General features: G+C 41.9%; 1 protein-coding gene across 26 annotated transcripts in view; it reads right to left on the bottom strand.

Annotated features, from left to right (window-relative positions):
- Positions 1–27,357, bottom strand: part of KALRN (kalirin RhoGEF kinase) — a 617,732-nt gene that overhangs the window by 201,441 nt on the left and 388,934 nt on the right. For all 26 annotated transcript variants that reach the window (XM_019738972.2, XM_019738955.2, XM_019738953.2 and 23 more), the window contains 4 exons: positions 14,755–14,824; positions 11,962–12,051; positions 6,664–6,756; positions 1,682–1,793 (listed from right to left, as the gene is read on the bottom strand). In XM_019738972.2, coding sequence (XP_019594531.2) covers positions 1,682–1,793; positions 6,664–6,756; positions 11,962–12,051; positions 14,755–14,824 — 365 coding nt within the window. The remainder of the gene's footprint in view (positions 1–1,681; positions 1,794–6,663; positions 6,757–11,961; positions 12,052–14,754; positions 14,825–27,357) is intronic.

Here is a 27,357-nt window from a genome sequence, read left to right on the forward strand (position 1 = left end):
CCATGCTCCACTCCCCTCCTGGAGGAAGGTCTCCTAACTGTGGGCCCTCAGCTCCCACAGTGCTTGCTCCCGCAGAGCTGGTTGTGAGACTCCTGAAGACTTAGAGAGACAGCTCTGCAGAACAAGAATCAGATGCCCCTTCCTGCACCAGCTCTCCCACATGTAACCAGTACTAGTGGCATCTCCTGCAAAGGTCCTATGCAACCTCCCCCTAGCTCCAGTGTCAGCCTGGGTCCTCCTGCAAAGGCAAACCCTCCATACATCTTCCTCCACGGCTCGCCCCTGCCCCTGACTCAGAGCTTGGAGTGACGCTGAAGACGACCACTGCCAGATTGAGTGCCCTTGACTCCACTTTGTCGTTGCTCTATTTCTCACATCCCCTCCCTAGGACTCTTCCCTGTGATTGCTCCTGTGCAGTGTGGTGCACGCCCTTCAACAGTTTACATTTATGCCACTTTAAACCTTTAACAGAGGTTCTGAAACTGTAGTGTGCCTAAGAATCACTGGGAGAGCTCGTGAGAACACAGATTGTTGTCTAGCCATCACTCCCCAAGAGAGAGACGTGGGGTGGAGCCCATGAATTTGAACTTCTGACAAGCTTCCCAGGTTATGCTGCTGGTGGTCCCCAGACCATACTTGGAGTAGCTAGATCCAGAATACAGGTCAGGGACAGGCTAGAGGAGAAGCGTACACCCAAGGGTGGGGTGGGGGTGAGGATCAGGTGCAAACAGAAAAGAAAGGAGTGGAGAAATTGTAACAACAGAAATACGAGTATGTTCAGATGGTTAGTGTTCAGTCTGGAGAAGATACCCAGGACTCCTCTGCATGTAGAATTGGGGCTTCCTTGCTAAGGGTGGCCCAGGAAGTACTGAGACCAGACCAAGTTTCTTAGATGGAGGTGGGGGTGGGGAGGGGAGGTGATGGGGGAGAAAGAGCCCACGAGAGAAAGAACAGCCCACAGGTTTATATATTTACAACGGAGTACACTTATCTTCCTTCACACCTGTTTGCCAGCCCAGACTGGAAGGAGTCAACTCATCCAACAACTTCCATCCCAATATAACTGCTCTGCCCATTTGTTTTTCGGTGTTAAGAGCACTTTATTGGAGTCTCATTCTACCAGGTTTCTGGGCCCCAAGAACGTGGTTCCAGCAGGATGAAGTCCTATCAGACTCACCTTCCAGGCATGGCATGAGTGTGGTCGCCTACCAGTGTGAATATACCTAGTGCCACTGAACTGTACACTCAAAGGTGGCGATAATGGTAAACTTGATTTCATGTGTATCTTACTGCAGTAAAAAAAGAAGGGCCTAAGGCTAAAGATGGTGTGTGCGCGTGTGCAAGATTTGTACTTATTCTGATGACAAAGGCAAGGCAAATGCTATACAGATGAACAGGACTGCTGGGAGGGTTCTGGCACATTTGTAGAAAGGACTATGGCTTGTCCAAGGCGACCTCACAGGCAGCAAGTTGTCCATAGTCCTGGTCCTATGTGGAGGGAGAGTTAGCTGAGCTGGCCCCTGCGAAGCTCCTCTCATCCCTCCCGAGTACCTATTAACAACGTGCTATTTCTCCTGGCTCCCAGCCTGGCCCCTTCCCTGACATCATGCCTGCCTACCACGCAAGCTCTCTGTTCATAGGAAAGGAGGAGGCTCCCCCAGGGAGGGTGAGAGACAGCTACCTTCCAGCATGCTGACATGCATGGCGTCATTAGCTTTCTTTGGGACACTGAGCATCACCTCCAGGCCATCCTTGAGTTCCCCTTTTCCTTCTTCACAGCAAGTTAAAAGTTCCTAGGAAAAAAGTCCAGACACAATTAGAACCATTTCCCCAGCTTCCCCACCCGCTCACCACCTAACCCATCAAGGTAGTTAAACACCAGCTTCATTCTCTATAACTGTCCCCTTTAACCTATAAGAAAAGTGGGGTGCGATGGGGAGTTACCGCCAAAGAATTCAACCACAATTTTTTCCCCAACTGAGTTTTCTCAGATCAATCTAATCCAAACGGACTCAATGCAACCTAATTTCCAAAAGGGCAGACACCATAAGTCAGCAACTAGGGCATTGGCTGTCACTCGACTGCCCCTTGGGAGAAGGGAATGCCCCTGGCAAAGCTCATGAACAGAGGTGCAGTACTATGGAGTCAGGAAGGGAAGCAAGGGTGTGAAAAGAACGCACAGCACTCATCTAGCACTGCCTGCCTATTGCCAGCACCACTGGGATTTACACACTGCTCCTTCTGGAATGCTGACTTCCACCACACTGGGAGCGATCTGGGGTTACAGACATTGTAGGTTTGTAGCATTTCAGAGGTATAAAAGATTTTTATATCATATGGATCAGGAGCTCCTAACCTGGGGCCGACAGATAGGATGTTGGACTATTCCTTTCATTGTTGGATGAGCAAACTATGATGAAGAGGGACAGAGATTTCCCCCAGGTTATAGAATTCACTGGAGGCCATGAGGGGCTTGAGTCCAGGCCTCCTGAATCCTTGCCCAGTGCTCCATCCACCACGCCAGCCCTGTCTCCTCCATGCCCTCTCTTTTGCTTCCTCATTGGAGACTAGGTCATTACCATAGCCATAAAAGTTACTGGCTGATGGAGAAAAGATCATTTCCAACTACCTTACAAATCAAAAAGACCATATGGGTCGATTTGACCCAAACCAGAAAATGCTAGCTTCCATTTTTCTTATGAGAGTTCCTGTATCTTTCTCACTTTGACACTGGGAGGGAAATAATTAAGCGACAAATCTGCAATCCATGCTCTTTCCTTAGCGGGGATTAGGAAGGGGGAAGGCAGGGAATGGGTGAATGGGTGGGGATGTACTTCCAGGAAAGAGAGAAGTTGACCAGATCAAACCTTGTAAACATGCTAATGACGGACAACCTGGTGAATAAACTAATGGTACTTGCTAGCAGGAGAGTCCATATCTATGGAATGCTTTTAGTCGCCTATATCTGGCCTGTCTATCTAGGATTTCTTATTGTAAACAAAGCGGGAATCCGTGGCTTTAGGAGCATGGCTCCCTGGAAAGTATCACATAAGCTAGGCAACTATTTAAGTAAAAGTGAGTCCATTTCATGACCAAATTGGCTCTCTTCGGGGTAAGTGATACATGCCACATACATCCTTTAGAAACCTTGTCTATTAATCTGGGCCATTGCACATCGTGATGCTGTAAGAACGGACTTGGAGTTGTTGGAAGTCCTAGATTTCTCCCTGTTTCACCTCTGCCTTGAGATTATTTGGATTCTTGAAATTAGAGTCATGAGCCTTTTAACGACAGGGATTCGTTCTGAGAAATGCATCGTTAGGTGATTTCATCATGCGAGCATCACAGAGTGCACTTGCACACACCTCGATGGTATAGCCTGCTGTACACCTGGGTTGTATGGCACAGCCTATTGCTCTTAGGTGACCAGTCCGTACAGCTCGTTACTGTGCAAAACAACACGAGGTTAAATTAAGCACAAGGGAAAAGGACGCATTTAAGAGATGGGGGTAAACTCCAGAGGTATTAGGCTTTGTCTGGTGTAACATGGCATACTGTCTTACAGTAAATTTTTTTATAAGTAGAAAGAGTATGCTCTAAAATAATGATAAAAAGTATAGTATATACATATATAAGCCAGTAACATAGTTGTTGACTGTCATTATCAAGCATTATGTACTGTACATACTTGTATGTACTATATTTTTATATGACTGGAAATGCAGTAGGATTGTTTATGCCAGCATCACCACAACATGAGTAATGGGTTGTGCTACGATATTACAATGGCTACGCCATCACTAGGTGATAGGAATTTTTCAGCTCCATTATAATCTTATGGGAACATCATCATATATGTGGTCCATTGTTGACCAAAATGTCATTATGTAGTACATGACTATATTAGTAAAGCTTTACGCTTGGTAAGATATCTGATTAGTGAACATCTGATATGAAAATCTAACCCTTTGTGTATCTTGGATATATTCCATATGAAGAAGGGAGATTTGAGCATCCACAGAAGAGGTAAAATGTCCAGAGCACATGTGATTGGTTCTCAGCTCTGTCCTTGGTACCAATCAGTATAACGGCATCATGGTTCAGAAAGTTGCATTTACTTCTGCTACGTGAGGTTCTCTGATGCTTCCCACTCCTTTCCTAATTTTAACCCTCCCAACCTTGTTTTCATACATCATCAAAGGAACTTCTAGGCAGAAACGTAAGAGAGAAATAAGAAATATGCTTTAGTTTACAACAGAAAACACCAATTAGTTTAACGCCCATAGTGATTTGGCAAGTCTACTAATCAATCAGCAAGGCCAGTCGGTTCTCCTCAGATCCTTCCTTGCTACAGTTTATGATAAAGAGAAGGCTGCACATTTAATTTACACTCCAAAAAGATAGCTGTAGAGATTTACATGAAGAATATTGAACGTTCTAACTGATATATAGTTTTTTTCTTTCATGTGACACCTAAATTGAGGAACCCCGGAGGATACTGATAATTAAATATCAGTTTATTTGGAATAAAACTGACTTTAATGAGAAAATAAATCCCCTATTATTTATTTATAGTAAAAGCTCAGCAAACTGTTTCTTTTACTCAGCAGACACTCTGCTACCAACACATTTAAAAGAGGCCAAAATTATCTTCAGGCTTTTTTCCAACAACTCCACGACCTCTCCACTATCAAATTCCTACTACTTTATATTTTCACCCCTCTCAGTTACCTGCACAGCCAGCTCTTCCTAAAACATTCAAGACAAAATGAAGGCCCAGAGCCTACCCCTCCATCTGTCTAAAGCAAACCCCAGGACAGCCTATCCATTCTCCACTTCCCTCCCCTGTTCCTGTCACAAAATCAATCCCAGCAACCTCAGTCTCATGGGATTAAAAGGGAGAAGTGAAAACCTATATTTCTCTTAGAACTACATCTTAATTGGTTTAAGACGTCGGCAGTATGGATTGGAGTGTTTTCTTCTTTTTTATAATTCACAATTAATTCACCAATTCTCAAAAAGGCATTAAGGATACTTAAATTAAAACAAAACAAAACAAAATACATACACACATGAAAATAAAATTTAAAAAATCTGGCATAAGAAAAATCACTTAGCAGTGTCAAGCATTACGTGGGATAGGGAAGGAGAGGATAGTTACACACAGTTATCTGGGCTAAGGAGAAAGTAGTGTAAGTAACCACAGAACTCAGTGCTAACTGACAGTCAAAGGCAAAGAAGGAGCTAAAGCTCTTGCAATTAAGGGTAGAAAGCACACCCATTTTTTTGGGAGCGAGCCCCCCACCCCCATGCCCCACTCTGAGATCTTATGAGCATTGTGAGTCTTTATGTAAGAAACTTCAAAACACAAAGAGGATGGCAGCTTCAAAAGCGGTTCTGCCAAAACAGCGAGACGTCCTGCACATTATTTCTCACACTCCTCAGTAAAGGCCAAGGGCATGACGTGGCATTGGAATTCTCTAAGTCATTTCTGCAGGGACGGATGACTTGAGCACCTGGGAGCAGACGCCCATAGTGTCTTCTTGGAGGCAGGAGGGAGGTTTGACAAAGGAGGCTGATGGGGAAGGATGGTCCAGGGCCCCGGTGTGACCCAGAGGCCTAAAGAAAGGTCCAGGGCACAGGTTCACTGCTGCCCCGAGTCTGCTCATCACGAGCACTAAGCCAGGAGACCCCGGGGACCAGGCCAGTGCGCACATTCCGGAGTGACTAGAAACCGAGATTTGAAACCAGACTAGTTCCCAGGTTTAGGGAAGCTAGAATACGTGAGCTTCTGCAAGCATCTCTAAACATGAGCTGAATTTCACCAGATTTTTCTCTGGAACTGTACTACTTATAACATGCCTATCATAACCCTTTGCATAGGAGGAGCAACCAGCAAAATATTCAAACTTAAGGAAATCTCTGCTCTTACACCTTGGGAAGTAATATAGACAGAAGCTACGTAACTGTCTATAAAGTAATTTCCCAGGCTTTCTGTGGGCAAATGTCCTATTTTTCAGACGTTACAGTATCCTTCTCTGAGAACAATCAGCCCAAATTATCATTTTACATCATTTCATTATTTGACTTTAAAGGATTTCGGAGAAAATCCAAATCTGGTTGGCTCCAGAAGGCATGGGATACTATAAACACAAGGATGACATTGTGTTTTAACATGCAGTCTTTGACTGTTTTCGCTCAAAAACCTCATAATGGTGACAAACAGAGGTTAATCAATGGTAGGTGCCATCTGAGCACTGCCCATGCAGACTGGCACTGCCCCTCAGACCTTGACCCCTGACCTTAACAGAAGCAGGGGCCATCGGGAAGAATCTGCCGCCGAGAGAAGCGGGGGAGAAGCTCTAAGTAGCAGCCAGTGCCTGGAGTGGCAATTCCTAAGTGTTGTGCAGTGGTGGGTGAGTGTGAAAATAGTCACGACCTGTTGCTGCTTCCATTTCTCCTCTTTCCCCCAATGAACGGAATTTCATGTGATAGGACAGATACGCAGTCTGGAGCAGGCAATGCCAGTGTGGGTTCATCTCTGAAGTTTTGCTCTAGGTAGAGGGAAGGTCTTAAGGTGGAGATTTTCCCATCCTTGGATAAAGCTGGGACTCCCCGGGCCTGGGCAGTAGTTGGGGGTGACACAGAGGGGAGGGGAGGTACCTTCAGGAGCAGTTGGTATTTGGTGATTCTCTGGACAGGCTTAATTAGGTAGGAAGAGATGGAGTTGGCCAGACCATGCCGCTGCTGAATTTCCTACAGGGATGAAAACAGGTACCATTAGACATGGAGGGGCACGTGTATGTGTGTGTTACAGGAGGAGGCAGGCAGGGTAAGAAGACAGGAGGAAAGAAACAGGAGTACACAATTATGAGAAACTGTTCTTTGATGGGGAAAGGGAAGTAGAAAGAGAAACAAGAAAGGCCAAGATGCATATATAAATAGAAAAAAAAGGAGAGATGGTGAAAGAGGAGAAGCTTTGGGGAAAGAAAGCAGATTTGTGAAACAGAAATGGAACTTAAGAAGAAATGGAGAAAGACAAAAGTAGAAAAAGAAAGCGATGAGGTGAGGAACAGACAGAAGGGCAAGGAGAGGCAAAGACGTAGAAGTGAAAGGAAATAAACCCAGAATGGAGGAAATGAAAGGGGGGTAAAAGAGAAGGTGAGCATAAAGGGAAGGCAGAGAGTGAGGCTTTGATTTCTATTCCGATGGCTCCCAAGTCTTTAGCATCTGCCCGCAGCTGTCTTCTTACAATGCACAAGGATAGATCTCTTTTCCCATCCCTCTTCTCTTTAAATTCAACACATCCCGTCCTAGAATCACCACTGTTTCCTTATAACATTTTCAGTGTGATCAGTGGCGCCTCCCTCATTCTTCAGGTCTGCTGAGTTGGAAACCATGGAGTCATTTTCAGTTGTTTTCCTTCTGTTACTCCTGACCACAAGGAACGACACATCTTTCCCATCCATTTTCACTGACACTACCCATCATTCATGTCCAGGATAAGACCGTGGCCTCCCGATGGTGGCTGTGCCTGCCTGTCGTCTCTCACTGTAGTCCATTCTCTATCTTCCATTCCCTAAGACTGAGGCGTTTATGAAGGTTAGAGTAGAGTACATTTTATTCCATCCTTCAAATACCTCATACTCTAGGTAGCTGAGAATACTCACACACATAAAATAGAGAGCCAAAAAGGATACCAGAAAGTGTTCTTATTGCTTACGGCCAGTGAGACTAGAGAGGAGTCCCGGGGCCCAGAAGTAGTCATCAATAGTTTTATAGAGACAAAGCCTTCAGCTGGGGCTTAGAGGATAGGCAGGGGTGTGGAGTGGGAAGGTGGAAGAATGGTACTTTATAGAGCGGGGTGTCCAAACTTTTTTCAACGTTTTTTACCAAGAGCCATATGCGGTAAAATACACAAACAGCTGGGTTACACACTTGAGGTGAAGTGCATATTGCCTCACCTGGTTTATTTAAGTAAATTAATATATTTTTGGAATTTGCTGCGGCCAATTAACAATGGATTGCGGGCCGCAGTTGGCCCGCGGGCTGCAGTTTGGACACCCCTGCTATAGAGGGAAAACATAGAAAACAAAATGCACAGGAAATAATCCTCGTGTATTTAGAGGGTAACGAGGACCGTGCCTGAACATCTAGATTCTAGAAAAAGTGAAAAATACAGTTAGATAAGCAAGATGTATTTAGGTCATTGATGGGGTTGAGCTAGAATGAAAAATAGGATTTGATGGTGAGCTTCTCAATGGTAAAGTACGGAACATCTTAAATAGAAGAAAAACACGATGAAAGCAATGTTTCAGAAAGAGTAATATAAGCCTAATAGCAACATAGTGGGTGGAGGCTGGGAAATAGAGACAGACCAGTCATGTTTCCTATAAAAGCCCAAGTGTGTAAACCTAGTTACCATATGATCCAGCAATTCCACTCCTAGGTATATACCCAAGAGAAATGAAAACATGTGTCCACACAAAAACTTGTATACAAGGTTTATAGCACTATTATTAATAATAGTGAAAAGGTGGATACAACCCAAATGTCCATCAATTGACGAATGGAAAAACAAAATGTGGACCTATCCATACAATGGAATACCATTTGGCCAAAAAAGGGAACGAAGTACTGAGACATGCTACAACATAGATAAAACCCTGAAAACACGTGAAAGAAGTCAGTCACAAAGGAACACATATGATTCCATTTTTATGAAATGTCCAGAATAGGCAAATTTATAGAGATGGAAAATAGCTCACTGGTTGCTTAGGGCTGGGAGAGTAGGGCTGGGGGATAAGGTGTGTGTGTGGGGGGGGTGATAGCCAAAGGGTGTAAGGTTGCTTTCTGAGGTGATGAAAATACTCTAAAATGGACTCTGGGGATGGTTGCACATACCTGTGACTATACTAAAACCATAATCTATATCTATACATCTATATCTCCAGGTGTGTGAAACGGGAGCTTGCCCTAAGTTAAGATTAGTGAGAATAAAGCATTGGAAGGAATAAATAAACATTTTAAAGTTAGACAAGATAGGACTTGCTATGCCACCGTGGAGAAGGGTGAAGAAGGAGGGATAAAAAAAAAAAATTCCATTTCCTGTCAATTATCCCAGAAAGCAGCAATTTTCTCACTCTTTTCCCTTTTCCTTAGAGGTGTATAGTTATAGCAGGACTTGTTCATGGATGCGGGGAAAAACAGCTGGCAGCTTGACTCTCTTTGGCCAAGTGAACATTGTGAGTTCATCTGGGGGCTTTGGCAAGATGGCTCAGGCAATAGGGCACAGTCTTCCCTCTGTGACCAGGTTCCCGGCTCTGGGAAGGCTGCATGGAAAGCAGTGAGGAAAGGGCTGCCTCCAGTGGTTACGTCAGCAAACCAAGCTTAGTAATCTAACAGACATCACAGCCTCAGTTCTCACATCGGGAGCAGAAAATTCTGGGTCATGTGAATGTGTGGGCCTTTCTAGGCCCTCAATTTTCTGAGTTCTCGTTACAATAATGGGTAATAAGAGACGACCTTTATTAAGGGTTTATCTCTTTTATAGAATGGGGGCCTAGCGTGTAGACCTTGGGAATGGTTTCTAAGTGTACAACTTAGGGAAACCCGTCTGATGGAAGAAAGTTACAGAGATTATGCTTTCTGGGAAGCTTTGTGAACCATCTGGAAAGTTTACTGTTTTCCTTCCCCACCTCCAGGACAAGCTCCAGGAATTCCTACTGCACTGGATTTCTGGCTTCCATTGGCCTTCCCAACGAATGTAGAGGCTCATCAAGCACTATGGTGGAAATGGAGGATAGGCAAAATCTAGAAATTGGCAAGAAACAGGAATACGAGGAAGACAGGACGAAAGGCAAGTACAGTCTAATGCCAGGCACTGCAATGTGCACAAAATGAATCAGGCAAACCACCAGTCAACCTCAAGGTGGGGAGGTGTGTGCCACAGAAAGGCATACTATTAACCTGCCCAATGCTATATACATAAAAGAGATACAAACATAATGCATGCATAAAGGAAAGGATTCATGCAGTAAGCAACATTTGACCTTTAGAGGAAAGGAAGAATTCTGAAGAGTGACTTTGTGTGTGAGTGTGCATGTGTGCATATACCTGCACGGGCAGAGGTCACAATCCATTTCAGGCAGAGAGAGTAGTGTGAGCAAAGATAAGAAAGTAGAGCAGTCTAAGGCATGCTCGGAGCACAGGGCACATAGAGAACGTTCAGAAAAATGTTAAGTGGGAGACAGACACAGTGCATTTAAAACTTCAAAAAGACCCTTCGGGATACTGTTGATGAATAATCAACCAGAAATATTTTAAGGAAATACATGATGAAGCAAAGATAATGGCATAGAGTATCCAATAAATTCTGATACGAAGTTAGAGAACTACTTTTCTTGGGTGTTCTGTTTTCTCAAATGTAACGTCAGAAATTCCAATTTGGGACATGTAGGTCCATTCCCATATTAACGCTCCATTTTTAAAAATCACCTATGTTTTATATTGTCTGACTTTCTCCCATTCCAGTGTCATTCTTTCACTGAGCAGTATGATCCTTGTAGAATCATTTCTGTTATGACAATGTCAGGCCGGGAAGATATTCAGAGGTTTATTTTGTAAACTGGAGCATGGAAACTGTATTTAAGTATCTATATTCCCCATGGGGCCTAGCATACTACCCTGTATACAATGGACATTCAAATATTTATGGAAGGAATGAAAGCAGGTAGGCTGGAGGACAGACAGAAAGACGTTAAGGGGGATGAGGGGTGGGAGATGAGGGTAAGGGGGATCAAATATATGGTGATGGAAGGAGAACTGACTCTGGGTGGTGAACACACAATGGGATTTATAGATGATGTAATACAGAATTGTATACCTGAAATCTATGTAATTTTACTAACAATTGTCACCCCAATCAATTTAAAAAATAAATAAAATTTAAAAAGTTCTGAAGTTCAAGCTTTGGTCACTTCCGAAATGACGACCAGAATGGCCACCACTGCTCCAGTCTCTCTCTCACTGAACTTCCCTTTCCCCTCATTTCTTCTCCCTCTTGCTCCTCTCTTTAATCTTGCAAGAACCCATCTGATTCTGTTCCCTTTAGGTCACTCTCTGGGGACTCCACAAATTTACCTTCATTCACCAACAGGACTGGCTCCTCATTCAGAACCAACGGCTGTGATGAGGCATATCTACTGTGACTCTTCTCCTGGCCTTCACTGCAGCACAAGTGCTCATACAGCACAAGGCTGCATTAAGCTCACCTGCAAACTTTTAAACCTCTCACTGCCCAGCCAATCAGATCAGAATCTCAGAGGTGGGAAGCAGAATCAGTAGTTTGCAAAGGCCCCCAGGTAATTCCAATGCGTAGCCAAGGTTGAAATAATTGCATGAGAGTAGTGATTCACAAACATCAGTGGGCATCAGTCACCCAACGGGCTCCTTAAACTCAGATTGTTGGGCTCCAGCCCTGGAGATTCGGATTCAACAGATCTGGAGGGAGGTGTCCAAAATATGCATGTCTAACAAGTTCTTAGGTGATGCTGACGTAGCTATCTGAGGACCACACTGGGAGGACCCCTGCATTTGAGGGAGCTATGTATGAAGTCGAGGTGAAACATCTTAACACCTGCCTCATTGGAGATTTACGACTAGCTCAGGTTGCTCTTCAGGCGTGGAGGCAAGTGTGCCTTGTCCAAAATCACAGCACTCGAGATGGGATGGGGTAAAACCAACCAACCAACCAACCAACCAACCAACCAACCAACCAACCAACCAACCAACCAAACACAGATTTTGTTTTCCTCCATTGCTTTATCCATGAGATAGAGGTTTAGGGTGGCCAGTAAAGAAAAGTGAGGAACAAAGGATAGTTAAAAAACCATTATCCTAAAGCAGAGAAGCATTTCCTCCTGCTAAACAAGGGCTCAAAAACGGAAAATCACAGCTTACGTCAAAGAAGGTGCCTGCATGCTCCAGGATCAGCTGGTTGGAATCAGGTTTGTTTTTACAGTAGGTGACGTACATCTGAAATTTGTCTGCCTAAAAAGAACAAAGACAATAATAGCTAAGCATGCTTTTGGTGCTCCCTTCTGTTGACTATACTTACAGGCTTCAACAGGGCTGTGCAGTAAAACCCTCAGATGGGGTGTTGCCACAGGATTATGTGTGACAAATGTCTGGGCTCCTCCGGCCAATGCTCCCTTAACAAATTTTGGGAAGCTTTGTTCCTATCAGCAGGAGAAAGCTCACCAAAATTGAACTCATTTAATACTAGTCTGAGCTAGAAAGAATTAGAAAATCCAATTCACATACCATAACGTATTCTGAAGTTGGACAGAATTTATTTAGAGATTATTTCTATCCACTTTTTTGGAATTACCTACAATTGTGCTACCCATCTTAAAAAATGACAGCATCTGCTTTAAAAACAAAAATCAAACCATGAAAATGAAATATGATCTCAGAAGTAGATCTGCTTGTACTCCAAATGTCTCCATGGAGGGTAGTTTGTAGGGTGTGTCAAGGGACTACATGCTGTCATCCCCAATTTCTCAAAAGCAATGATGGGGAGAAAGGAAAGCAGGGTGACCCTTTGGGGCAGGGTTTGAACAATGAGTCTTAACCAGATTGTTACTTCAAGTCAAGACCCTTATTGCTTGGTGAAAATTCATTTGTTATTTCTCTCAGGACACTCTGGGTTAGTGCTATACACCCTTTCCACTGGGAAAGGTGTGTATATTTTGGCCACCGAGTACTTTTCCCATTTGTGAAATGCTGCCCATGTTGGTGTCTCCTGAACGTTTGGGATGTCTGTCCTCTTGTGAGAAAACAGCCTAGATATGCATTAATTAGAGTAGGTTTCATTTATGCAGGCACCTTTCTAAGTGCTATGTATGTAAACTCATCTGCTCCTCATGAGAACCCTGTGTAGTGAGTTCTATTACAACCATCCCCATTTTACAGATGTGAATGCTGTAGCACAGGTTGGTTAAGTAACTTTAAATTCCCATAGTTAGAAAGCAGTGGAGCCCAGACAAGCTGACATCAAGCTTCTTGGTCATGACCATATATTACAAACAACTTTCTACCCTCTACTCCTGAAATACTCATATGTTAGGATTATGAGACTTAAGAAAATAACCTTGAGAAAATTTTTGGCAAAATGTGCACATTTTATGCAATCATCAAAGGTTTTTCTGAAACCAATTTTGGGTTTATGCGTTACCTGGGAGGCATTCATCATTTCCTAAGAGATGATAATAAATCATATTTATGGTTGATTGTAAGGCAAATCCACAAATTTTATGAAAACAAGATAAAAAAAAAAATCCCTTCATTTAATGGCCAATCTTGCTTTTTCTCTACATTGGTTGTGCAAGGGGTCATATAGCGTTTATCATCATTAATGTGAAGCACTTGTATGTATGGGCTTATATATTTAGAGATAGAAAATGTGTTAGCACAAAATAAGATGGCAGTCTGAGATAGCCTTAAGAAATGAGAGAGAGGGGCGGCCGGATGGCTCAGTTGATTAGAGCGCGAGCTCTCAACAACAAGGTTGCTGGTTCAATTCCCTCATGGGATGGTGGGCTGTGCTCCCTGCAACTAAGATTGAAAACTATGACTGGACTTGGATGAGCTGCGCCCTCCACAGTTAGATCGAAGGACAATGACTTGGAGCTGATGGGCCCTGGAGAAACACACTGTTCCCCAATATGCCCCAATTAAAAAACAAAAAAGAAAAAAAAGAAAAGAAAAAAAGAAATGAGAGAATGTGAGGAAGCAAATGTGAAGGTTTCATGAAAAGAAAGCCACTCAGGTCATGAATTGTGGAAATGACTGTGATATTTATTACATGTCAGGGGACTAGTCAATCTCCTAGTTCATCTGACATGTTTCCATCTATAAAATATAATACATAACCACAGCCATGCCTATTCCACTGGGCTCTTGAGAGCATAAACTCTTGAATCCTGAAGACATTTTGAAAAGTATTTGGCCCACTTTGAGTGGAAGTTACAGTTAGATGGTCACTAAATGTTAAAACTCCGGACCCTGGGGAAGAATTTCCATGTTCAGTTGAACTGAGTGTCCTAAGTGAACTTCCCTGGAGACGTCTGCGCTCTTATGATGAACCTGAGCTCAGAATCACGTGGCGTGGACATGCTAATGGAGACTGTTTCCATTTATACAATTAGTAATAGGACCTGGTACATTCAGCCCATTGACTCGACCCGTAACAATAGCACCAAGAAAGAGAATGACTACACACTCATCTTGTAGGTGAGCATTGGAATGGATACCCAGGGAGTCTGCTCTCTATTAAGGAAGAAGACGTAACCCATGGTTTGGTGGTTTGATGGATTCCTAAAGTTCTAATTCCCCAATCCTCGTCCAGTTAAAAACAAACAAAACAAAAACCAGTGGATGAAGCTGGAGTAGCTCCTCTACCAAGGGTGGCGGCGTGTTCCAATCTCCTGCTATATCCATTTCAGAAAGTGCTTAGGAAACTTAATGGATAGAATGTCTAAGAACTTTTCCAGAGAGGGCTCTGCTCCTTGGAGGGGAGGGACTGCTTCTCTCAGACCTACTCATGGCCCTTCTCTACAATCCCTGGTCCTATGTTAGAATGTAAGTGATACCAATCCTCAGGCCAGACACCCAACAGTGATGCCATCTGGTACCATCTGTACTTTTGGAAAGCCTGGGACAGTGGGAGAGGAAGGATTTCAGGTCGCTTACCCAGGTAACAAAGCAGTGTCCCACATCCTCAGGCAGCTGCTCGTACTTCTCCAGCTCTTTGAGGAAGATGCTACAAAGGGAGAGAAAGTCTGCATTAGACACCTGTGTACAGTTGCCCCCACCCCACAGAGCATTATGCTGAGGCTAACACAACCCTCCACTATTTACACATGGCTTCTCCACTAAATGACAACGTGGTGAAGAGTAGTTTAAAATATGTGACAACTAATTCATTAAAATTTATGTTCATTAATAATAGTGCTACTTCAAATAATATAATTTCCCTTAGGGGTTTATACTTCTCAAGCTGAAAATAATGAAATATTATACTTATATTGGGCCTTTCATTTTAATAACTACGAATCTATTTTTATATACAAGTAATCTGAGCCCATTGTAACATTTTAAAAATACAGATATCAAAAAGAACAAAATATCATCTACAATCCCAGAGATAAAGTGGAAAAATTTTGACTCCTTCAACGACTTCTTTCACCAGTAGCCAGTTTGTGCTAAAAACTATGAGTTAATGTTTCCTAATGTAGACAACATTAGGAAAGAAAATTTAATAGGGAAGAAGTTACAATACATTTTAAAGTTGAATTGAATTACTACTGAATTGTCTGCCATTGTATCTGTGACATGGCGCCTTTCTGCGTTAATAGATAATAAAGAGTGACCATACTGACTTCAAATTAACATATTAAACAATTGATTTGAGGTCAGAGAATATAAATTAATAGTCAAAGTACAATTTCAATTATGCAAGACAAGTTCTGGAGATCCAATACATAGCATGGTACCTATAGCTAACAATACTGTATCATATACTTAAATTTTGCTAAGAGGGTAGATCTTATGTTAAGTGTCTAATAATAATAATAATAACAATAATAATAATAGGAAACTTTCGGAGGTGATGAATATGCCTATTGCCTTGATGACTGTGATGGTTTCATGGGTATATACTTATAACCAAACTCATCAAGTTGTATATATTAAATGTGTACAATTTTTCACATGTCAATCATATTACAATAAAATGGTTTTTTAAAAAAAGCTATTACCATAGGAAACCAGGTGAAAGAACAGAGTGGATGACGATAGTAGTAGGTGGGACTTCTCAATTTATACTTTTATATTTGAGTTTAAAAATTAATTCAAAAATTAAATAAGATATAAAGCAGTTCTGAATTATTCTACTACTTACCTCTACCACTGGAAAAAATAAATTTGATTGATCTGACTTATTCTACCTGGCTCTATTGTCCAAGCATTCCAGCAGTATCTTTTTTTTTTTTATTAGTTTCAGGTGTACAAAACAACGTAATGATTAGACATTTACACCCCTCACAAAGTGGTAAACCCAACTAGGTGACTACCCGTCTGACACTGTATATAGCTATTACAATACCATTGACTATATTCCCTATGCTGTACTTTCCATCATACACATATATATTTGATTATAGTTGACATTCAGTATTATTTTGTATTAGTTTTAGGTGTACAGAGAAGTGTTTAGGCATTTATGTAATTAAAGAAGTCATTCCCTGGACAAGTCCAGTACCCATCTGCCACTATACATAGTTTTTTATAACTTTATTGCGTATATTTTCCATACTGTATTGCACACCTCCATGACTATTTTGTAACTACCAATTTGTACTTCTAATCCCTTCACCTTTTTCATACACCTCCCAACCCCCCTCCCATCTAGCAGCCATCAGTTTGTTTTCTGTATCTACAAGGCTATTTCTGTTTTGTTTGTTTATTCTATTCTTTAGATTCCTCATATAAGTGAGGTCATATGGTATTTGTGTTTCTCTGTCTGCGTTATTTCACTTAGCATAATATCCTCTAGGTCCATCTACGTTGTTGCAAATGGTATGATTTCATTCTTTTTTTTTTTTTTACAGCAGAATAATACTGAATTGTATAAATGTACCACTGCAGTATCTTATAATTACAATTGGTTATGGTGTCTATGTGTGTATTACTTGTGTTCTCCTATCAATGGCTTAAAAATATGTGCAATTAAAAATATTTGGCAAGTCATATCTGGAAGGTCAAATGCTAATAATGATAGGTGGGATCAAAGTATATATATATACACCGTGTGTGTGTGTGTGTGTGTGTGTGTGTGTGTATATATAAATAAATGCGTATATAGATTATATACATACCATGTGTGTATGTAAGTGTATATATGTATATGGGTATATATATCTATATAAATATATATATACACACACATAGATTTATATATATATCTGCAATTGGAAATTTTCTACACTAAATGAGTATTACTTTAGTCATAAGAAAAAGTCACTTAAACATTTTGGGACTTCTAGCAGTAGCCATTTGATGACAGCGTCTTTCCCCTAACATGTGAATTTAAGAGTATCCTGATCAGAATCATGAATAGGAGTAACTAAAATGCAATCTGAGTTTTTGAAATGCAAATATGCAGTGCTCAGAATCAATAAAATATCATATTTACTGATACTTTTAGAAGAATTGCAGGTGACACACATGTATTTAATATAACTTGCAAAATGGAAATAGGAAAAAATATTATATAATGCTATCATTGAGGATTAAACCTTTTTCAAGGCCAAAAGGAAGCATCTTTTTGTTGCAAAGAGACGCAATCTGGCTCATTGCTGTATACATAATATGTTAATTCTGGAAACTTCCCATAACATAACATATTAATATATTAATATAATATCAATCTATGTTTAACCCATATTTTTATTTCTGGAAGTGAATTCTAAAAGGACTTCTATGTGGCTCTTTTCCCTGAGGAACACTAAATAATATAATGTACAACATCTTCACAAGTAGTTGTTCAGAAGATGTTGAGAGGTTCTCCTATCTGCCTTCTGTATAAATCTCAGTGATGACAGTGAAAGGAAATCCAGTTCTGAGCCATGGTGGACCGAACAGGGCCTGGGGCTGGGGGCTGGAATGGCTTGGCAAATGGGGGCAGAGAATCTGATGAGCTATTGTAGGACAAAAAATGAACTGCTTTAGAGAAAGAGAACCTAGGAGGAAGAAAGAACTTGGAAGAAAAAAGGAAAAAGGAAAGAATCTGGGGGCCCTGAACAATAGGGTAAGTGCTCTCAGCTTTCAGGAAACCTCTGCTTCCCCACTCTCAGGATCTTACTCTGCCCTCTATATTCTGACTGCCGTGGTACATAGGCCCTTCTTTTTTTTAAGGGTGATTGATAATTAGTAAAACAGCCTGCATCGTGGTATTCCATGTAAGATATAAAATTGTGTTTTTGTTTTAGGAGTTGCAAGGACACGCGTGATGACTCAGGGAGAGCTTTCCTCTTTCCTTGACTTATGAAACTCAAGCCTGCTCACTGAAGATTAATTTTAAGCAAACAGTAGTAATTATACCTACAGAATTGATCATTAATTGAGATGCTGAAGACAGGGCTAGCAACTGTATTAAAAATCCTGGTAATTTAAATAGAGCTCTGACTTTTTTGTGATAGCAACTATCAAAAACCCATGAGAGGATACTCAGTTTGAAAATCCTCTAGAAATGAAAGCACTACAAAATGAATTAAATGCATAGACTATTAGGCCCATAATTAATGCTTATCTGGAAAATGAAAGTTCTAACAGCAACCACCACTCGCCCACCCTTTTACTGATCCCATGTCTCATTTTCCTTTCCTCCTGCAGCCAAGCACAAGTTAAACAAGCGGAGTTCACACTTAGTCACAGTTGTGGTGGGGGGGGGAGGGGGAGGGGGAGGGGGAGGGGGAGGGTCTTCCAAAGCCTCAATTTCCTCATCTTTAAATAACAAAGTTGTGGGGTTGTTGTGAGGATTTAATAAATCCACATAGTTAAAGAACCCAACCCGGTGCCTGGTATATAGTAGGTACTAAATAAACATTAGTTCTTCAACATGGGCGCCTCCCAATCTTAACAACTCATACTCTCTTTGGTAAACATACAGTATTTCACACACTCTTCCTCACTTTGAGATACTTATATTTAGGGAGCTCTCCCCACCCAGCCTCTGCTAAAAAAAAAGCTATAGCAGATTAGCTCCCCTGAAACTATATCCTGGGTTTTAATGCAAGAACTGGATTCCAAGGTCACATACCATTAAGTTTGGGAAATGCTGGGGGTAAGCTGGTTTCTTTACGGCAGGACTTCCAAAATCCTATAATATGATGAGGTACATTATAATCTCTGAAGTGATATTGTGTGTAGTGCTTCCCAAACTTCTTTGTAAGCGGAACACTTTTGGTGGTAATTTCAGACTTTGTCTCAAGGAGCACTGTTGAAAAACCCTAGTTAGTGGTCCCCACGCCTGGCTGTGCACTGGCCCCTGGGGATAGGACCTGAGTATGTGCATTGGTTAGAAAAGCTCTCTAGGTAATTCTAATGTGTCCAATCCACAGCCCAGCATTTGAAGGTAACTGCCCTACCTTCCTGTATGCTTTCAGTAGGCAGATTCTGCACTGACTGTATTTGATTGCAGTTTTAAATAAACAAGCTAAGAATTAAAACAAAAAGCTACCTTGTGCTGGGCATATGAATTTATAACTTGGAGTAAGACACTCACTACCATCTCAATGTAATTGTTGAAGTGGCAACAGTGAACTCCATTTTGCTTTTTAATTTGAAGCTTATGAAGATGACAGATGATGTAAGTTTGATTCATACCATTCCACCTACTTCAAACAACACGATGAGTTTAAATGAAAGCACAAGAGGTCACAACCTCTTCACAAGTGATGGAATATTCCACCTCAGCTGGTCTGTAGCAAGATCTTAGTCCTTACCATCTCAATAATTGTATGTAATAAATAGCAGGGAAATGAGCAAAGCGAGTAGTTGAAGTGTTGGTGTGAATGTCTGATGTTCTTTCAGAAAGGAATAAAACTTTTAAAGAACTGTCTAGATCTAAGCAATGTCATTACTCTTTTCAATTACTACAATGCAATATATTATGCAGTCGCTTCATGAGGAAACTACTTCCCTCTGGTTCTGTACAGAATCCCCGGGAATGAAACCTGCAGCACTTATTGACAGGAAAGCTTTCTGAGGTTTGTCATGAAGTACTATGGAAATAGCACCATCCCAAAGGCACCCTGAGTCATTTTGATTTTATTATTCTCTCCAAAGATAAATTTGGTCTATAGTCTCGGTGCTTCTGGAGAAGTGCATTCTTCACTGAGGGGCTCACAAGGTGGTCCTGCAGACAGACCTTTACATCAGGGTGCGGTCTGCATTTAAAGGGGGGAATATATTGGATGACCTTGCGTGTACGTGTGTGCACACGCTCTCACGCACATGAACTTGGTGGAATGCCAGAGGGGGCAAGAAGGGGAATGAAGGTGGGGGCTGTGGCATGGGGCAAGAGAAGAACAGTGTGAAGGCTACAAAAGCTGGCGGTAGGGTGGGGAGAAAGATGGCAGGCTCACTTATTGGCAGGAAGTCCAGGCCACCATCTCTTTATCAAAGCAGGGCCGGGGTACTGCTTCCATGCAAGTGGAGCTAGAGATCATGTCTAAAGAATCCGTTAGTGACCAGGGAGAATCACAGCCTCGCCTACAGGAGGTTCTAGATTGCAGGGGTAAGGACAGCTGGTTGGCATACGGGAGCAGCTACTAAATTAATGGAGTGTCACGTGTGCTCCAGCGAAGGTGCGGGATTATTCATGGAAGGACTTCAGCAGTCCGATCCCCCACGCTGAGCCATGAGGACCACTTGGCTCTGTCCCTTCATCGCACACCCACGTCAGCCTAGGTTAGAGATGAAGGGGACAGGTGTGCAGGGCTGGAATCCCAGTCACCATATTCGCACCCTCTGCCTCCAACCTCAAGCAGCAATTCACCTTGCTGCATTGCTAGCAAGGTTTGCTAATATTTCTTGATTTTGTTTAGCTTATGTGATCAGATGAATAAAAATGTACCTGCATAGACCTATAACACGTTTAATGTTAAAATAAAATACAAAAATTAATCTCACATTGAATGTTATACATATCCATTAATGTGCTGTTTAGCAACTAGGCATGGATGCCAAGCAGTTAGTGGGAACAACTAAAATTAACATCGACACATCCAAATAAATGTTTAGACTCTGTCTTGCCTTGGGTATTCCCCCATATCTATCAGCGGCTCACTGAAAACACAAACAACAACAAAACCACAGCTACATTTTTACACAGCCCTTCTGATGGGCTGTATAAAGCCTGCAGTTATCCCTTCGAGTGTGGATTGAGGGTCCAAGAAAAATCACGACAGGTCTTCCCTTTCCTCTTTCCCTGATAGTTAATATTTAAGAAAATGACCGTGTGATGTCATCGGGAGTCATGAAGACCTGGATTCTTTGGCTGTGCTACTAATTGGTTTGGGCAGGTCACAAACATTTATAAAACAAGGGAGTAGAACAGAACTGGATTATCTTCAAAGGTTTTTTTCTAGGCTTTTATATTTTGTTATTCTATGATTTTCTGTAAATGGGATAAAACTAATACCAAAGGCATTTGGAAGGTGGGGGGTGGGGCAGGGGAGGAAGAGGCATAGAAAACATGCATATTTTAAGCAAGGTGTGTGTGTGTGTGTGTGTGTGTGTGTGTGTGTGTGTGTGTGTGTGCACGCGTATGCATGTGCGCATGTGCTGGGAGGGTAGGAGAGGCAGGAGGAGCCAGCAGCAGCCTGGCAGCGTGGCCCCGCCCACCGGCCGTGGGCGGCACGTCCTTTGCCTCAGCACATGGTGGAGCTAGTTCTTCACCTTGTAGCTGCAGCTTCACCCGCTGTGTTTTAAGAGGTTGGAAAATCAATTTAGTGGGTATAAACCAGCATTAAAAGAGGAGGAAAGAGCTGGGGAGGGGGAGGAGAAATGGAACCTAACCTAAAATACCAGCGTGCGTCACACATCGTGGGGGTGTTATTTTGAAAAACTTTATTCCCTGTTATATATATATATATATATATATATATATATATATATATATATATCAGAACATAATGTATAATCTTTTTCTTTGGTTCATAATAAAAAATGTTTGAAAAACACCTTGCTGATTCTCCTGCTTGCATAGGATGGTAGCCCCAGGGAGCGCTGTCTTTATCCATTTCTTTCCCTCCCTCTCCCTCTCAGTACCCACCCCCAACTTCCTATCTATCTATCTATCTATCTATCTATCTATCTATCTATCTATCTATCTATCCATCCAACTATCTATCTATCTATCATCTATCTATCATCTATCTCCTCCCCCCATTACTTCTGCCCTCGCTCTCTCTCCTCCCTTCCCGTTTGTTCTTTCCTCCTTGTTTTTCACCAACTTGACTTCCTCACTTTTCCTTACCTAGGTATTTTATCTCACTTCCCCACCTCACTCAGTCTCTGTCTTCACTTCCTGTGTGTCCCCCTCCCTCCATTTCTGACTCACGCTACCTCTACCCACCACCTCTCTCCTTTCCTCTACTTCAGTCTCACAGTTACAGACGTGACAAGACACAGTCTGCCTGGGGTGTGATGTCTAGATATCTAATGGAAAGGTTTGGGGTTGAGTCCCATAGACTCTTCCCATTGCCTCTCTCAGCCTCCCTGGTAGACTTCACCACTCTCTTCCCTTGGAGGGCCTTTGTTCCAACTTTCCTCCCTCGGTGAGGGAGCCATCACTGGCTATAAAAATCCTGTTATTTAATTGTCACCTTAAATGCCCCCTCCTCTGTGAAGCCTTTCCTGTTGCTCTAACTGAGGCTGTTTCTTTTGCTCCTTTGAACTGCATTTGTGCTCACCTCCACCCTTACCACTTGTCCCTAATTCCTAGAACTCAGAGGGCAGAGGCTGGGTCTGACTCACCCTGGGGTACCAGCTCCATCTCTAAACTAGCACAGGGCTGGGTAAGCAGGAACTCCGGGAAGGAGAGAGAAATGTGGGCCTGGTTCAGCTGCTCACTGGCCTTTCCCATCACCGCCCTCACCTTGTCTTCGTGCCCTGCTGCACACCACCCTCTGCGCCTGGCTCACCCTGGACACCTGCTAGCCTGTAGGCTGACCCTCGCCTGGTCAGGGCTCCCGGCTCAGGCCCACACATCTCTGTCCCTGCTCCCTGGGCCTTGGGCCTGGAAATACCAGTCCTGGAGAGAGGGAGTGTGCAGGAAGAATATTCAGCCCCCACTAGATACATGTTGCCCCACCCCCTGCCCTGACTTGCCTTTCCATCTTTGCTGAAAACTGACTTATTTCAGGTAATGAATGTAATGGTGTGGGACCTGGATGACATACATACCTGTGGAAGAAATGGGTTTCAGTGCTTCTCAAATCTGGGGATCCACATGAATTAAACCCACCAGATCTGGCAGTCTATGGAGTGGGGGACGGGGAGAGAGCACTGATTTGGGAGGCCAAACCCCTTTAAGTTGGTGGGGGGAGGGAAGGAGGGTCATACATTGGGCAAGTCCTCTCTCGGTCTCATGTCCTCATCTGTAAATGGAGATGGTTGTACCTGATGGTGAAGACCCTCTGAGCCCTGACAGCAGAGACTATAAAAATGCCATTGCTCAGACTCAATATGACCATATCTCCAAATAACTGAAAAGGAAAAAGTAAAGTTCAGATTTAACTGAGGGTGATGGGCATTTTAAACAAACAGCTGTCATCACCAAACCTGAAAAACTAATAATCAAGGCAAACTGAAAAGAGACGATTTTCCTGAATTACAAGTTATAGGTTAGTCAAAGTGGGGAGACTGGATTAACAAAAGCATGAGTGTTTGGGGGATCTATTTATGGAATATACTATCTCATCTGAGTGTTCTTGAATGCTTAGCAAAAAGCAACAGCAGTAGATCCAGTTCTTGTACGGGTAAGCTTCGTGATCTTTATCTTTAGTTATGTAGAAAAAGAGATGTAGTACAAAATGTGGAGAGTGGAGGGTCAAATGAAGTAGCATTGCATTTGAACCTCCAATTTGGGTAAAAACGACTACTTGTAGGTATTAAATTCTACATATTGAATTGTTCTTCTTCGTAGACATTTTGGTGCTTGTGAATTTCTGACACACACACACACACACACACACACTAATCCTGGTTGTCATTTTTCAGTGACACCATTTAAAGGATCGATACCATATCACCCTGGGTGGAGGTACTAATTTCCTAAGGACTCAGCTAATTGGGTTATTAAGGCAGAGTCCATCTCAATCCTCTGCCTCTCAGTCAACCTCTCCACCTCCCTCCTTCCTTCCCTTCCTCTGTCTCTGGAGTGTAGGCAGATAATCTGAACTATATACTAGAAAAGAGAGGAGTATGTTTCTTTGTTAGATAGCACTTAATTATAACTTGGGAAAGATGCAAACAATTGGGATTAAAAAGAATTCTTGGATATTTTCAGGTTAAAAAAATGACGATTTCAAAAAAGTATTCCTGAAGAGCAAACAGGTGTTTGGATCACTGTATGGTCCTCCCATTAAGAAGCTCCCAGGAAACGCCTCCATTCTGATATTCAATTATTTTGCTGGTCTAGAAGTTTCTGGTAGTGATGGGGGGAAAAATATCATACCTAATGATTTCCCCTATCTTGAGACTTTCACAAACAAAAGACTGAATTATGACTTGAGCCATTAGCCATAAGTCTGCAAATTGTAATTTTGCTTTTAGTCCGTCCATCCATCCATCCATCCATCCATCCATCCATCCATCCATCCATCCAATAAATATTTACTTCAAGTTTCTTGTGTGCTAGGCACTGGGGTTATACAGTGAAAGACATGGTCTCTTATGGAGTTCACAGGTCCTACATTTCCAACGTTGGCTTAATTGCCATTTTCTCTCTTAATGATTAGAGACTGTAGAGGTGTTATGCCTTCTCCATGAATGAAAGATTGCATGGTATAAGTAGAAAGCGAACGAGTAAAGCCTTAGCCCTCGAGATTCTGTAGGGAATTACTATACAGCTTGATTTTCTTGGATGTTCCCTGAAATTGTGGGTAATTTAAAACATCAATTTTTTTGGTGGATAGCTTTCCAAATGCATGACAGAGTTCCTTGCTTTTTAATGCAGAATATACAAATGATTCAGGGCTATTACTAACATTGATTACTGTGCTATCCTGTAAGACAGTGGCTGTGCTAGGCTCCATATCGGGATATAGGATCCTTTGCTCCAACACTGAGCAGCCTTTGACCACTATGGGTTTTTTTTTTGTTCTTTAGCCTATTTTTACTGCAGTTTGTCTCTTTTCCTGTCAGGTTTTACTTGATGTGACTGGTCTCAAGCTGTTCTTGATTCTCATTTGCTGCGTCTAAATTGCTATGGGCTTCGACACAATCTAACCAAGAGGTAAATGGCTTGCAGAGAGGACAGAAAGGTTTTTCTATGAAAACATAAGAACTTTATCTTTGTGATATCTCTTTAGGTTGCTTAGCGGCTGGTTTTTATTTTCTTCTTGTTTCTTTATAATGTCATAAATGGTAACATTTGCTGAGTAGCTGTGTTCTTGACAACTGAATTTATTCCTCTACGAAGTGCAGCATTCTATATGGTTTAACTTGACTTTTTAAAAGCATTTCTTAGAACTATATTTTGTAATTGGTAGACAGATTTTCAGCTATTTAAAACACTACCAAACTGCTTACCGTGGCTTGGTAGAATGTTATCACGAAACCAGGTAAGAGGAACAGTTTTATGTTATTTTGTTACAATTGATCAATTTTGAAATGAATATTCTTTCCCTTTATACATTGATTTGGCAAAAGCAGGGCTCATAGGAAGTGCAAGCTGTCATCTCTAGATTTCTCCAGTTCGATACTTAGTCAGTTTGGTAAGATGAGGAAAGTGAGACTTGTTGACTCAATTGCAGATCATAAATCAGAAAAGTAATGCAACATGATTACAGTTTCCCACTCCCATATCTTCTCAGATACCCTGGGGGAGATGGGATAATGGTGAGCTGGGCTCAGATAACAGAATTTGGAATCAATGGTCAAAAATGGCTTTATTAGGGTCTTATTAAAAAGGCCTGAGGAGAAACTATTTCTATGTCTGGAGATTTCCAGACAAACCAGATGGAGAGTGTTAAAATTTGTGTGTGTGTGGGGGGGGGGGGAGAGAAGAAAGACTGGGAACTCTTATTAAGTTCTCCAGAGTCAGAAGGGTTTTTCCTCCCTTGAACTTACTGTTTTCATAATCTGACACAGTTACCATGTTATAGGAGCTACATGTTCTCTTTAAACTGATGCCATTTGATGACATAACAGGGGATTAATCATCAGGAGTTGACAAGAGAGGAAACTTATTTAGACCTTTTAGAACTCAGGATCCTTTTACCCCTAGCTATTGCTTGCCTCCTAGTTATTCTTAGCAAAGGGCCATCCTCAGGTCTCATTTCCTAAAGCTGGGCTGTCCAATATGGCAGCCACCCGCCACCTAAATCTATTCAATCACATACAATTTAAAATTCAATTCTCAGCAGTACCAGTCACATTCCAAGTGTTCAATAGCCACACATGTCTACTGGTTACTGTCCAGTACATTTCTGTCACTGAAGAAAGCTCTACTGGGCAGCGCTGCTCTCGAGTCCCACCTCAGGCTGGCTGCTACACGTGGACATTGGGCCTCCTCAGGAATTCTTGGAGCTGGCAGCTTTGTCTCCAGCACAAGTGCTTAACTCAGTAAAAGCCTTGACGAGCCTGATCCTAAGACTTCCTCTTCATTGTATCCTACAATATTGAACCTCTACCTCTTATGCCTTCTCTGGAAAAAGGTCTGAAGAGAGCTCTAGGACTGTCTACCAACATGTTCCTGGTGTCTTGAAATTCCCTATTTGATTGATCTTTTTTTTTTTTTTTTTGATTTCCTGGCTGACATTTTCTTACTGGGTTTTATTATAGATTTTAGTCTTATTCAGTCATGACATACATTTCAGTTAAAAACTTTTTATGCAAAATCCTAGTTAGCAACACAAACTCACCATTGGTTTAATGAAAGGAGTACAAAAATTTGCATACTTCACATGGGTTACTAATTTCTTCAGTTTTCCTCATAAACATATGAAATGTTTACAGACAGATCTTTCAAAGAAGGATTCTGGTTGCAGGGAAGAATTTTTCCCCCTAAATTCTCACCCCATTTGTATTTTAGAAACTGAGTTATTTCCATTAGTTGGATACATAACTAATCAACCAATATTCTTGCTGACCCTCTACTAACCATGGAACGTGCGGTTTAGTAGGCTGTGGAAAAGATACTTGAATCAAATTGGGAGCTGGACAAAATGAGTTGTGAGGTTTTAGGGCTCTACGATTCTCTATTATTTCAACAAAACAGAGTCAATTAATGTTCTCCCCTATAAGCTGTTAAGAAATGTGTCCCATTAGATATTTTGATTATCTATCTACCGATCTATTCTATATTGTTGTTTTGGTTGAAAGTGGGCTTGATGGGGTAGCTGAGGATGGAGGAAATATTTAGGTTGAAAGAAAAGTTCAATGGAATTTGAAACCAAAGTGCCACAAGGTAGGAAGTTTAGCCTCAGATGAATTCTGTCAGGATTCCGCCCAGTTTTAATAAGGAGGAGCTACTTTTATTTCCTCAAAGCCTGGTTATCACTC

This window comes from Rhinolophus sinicus, linkage group LG01 (assembly GCF_036562045.2).
Source record: "Rhinolophus sinicus isolate RSC01 linkage group LG01, ASM3656204v1, whole genome shotgun sequence".
NCBI lineage: Eukaryota > Metazoa > Chordata > Mammalia > Chiroptera > Rhinolophidae > Rhinolophus > Rhinolophus sinicus.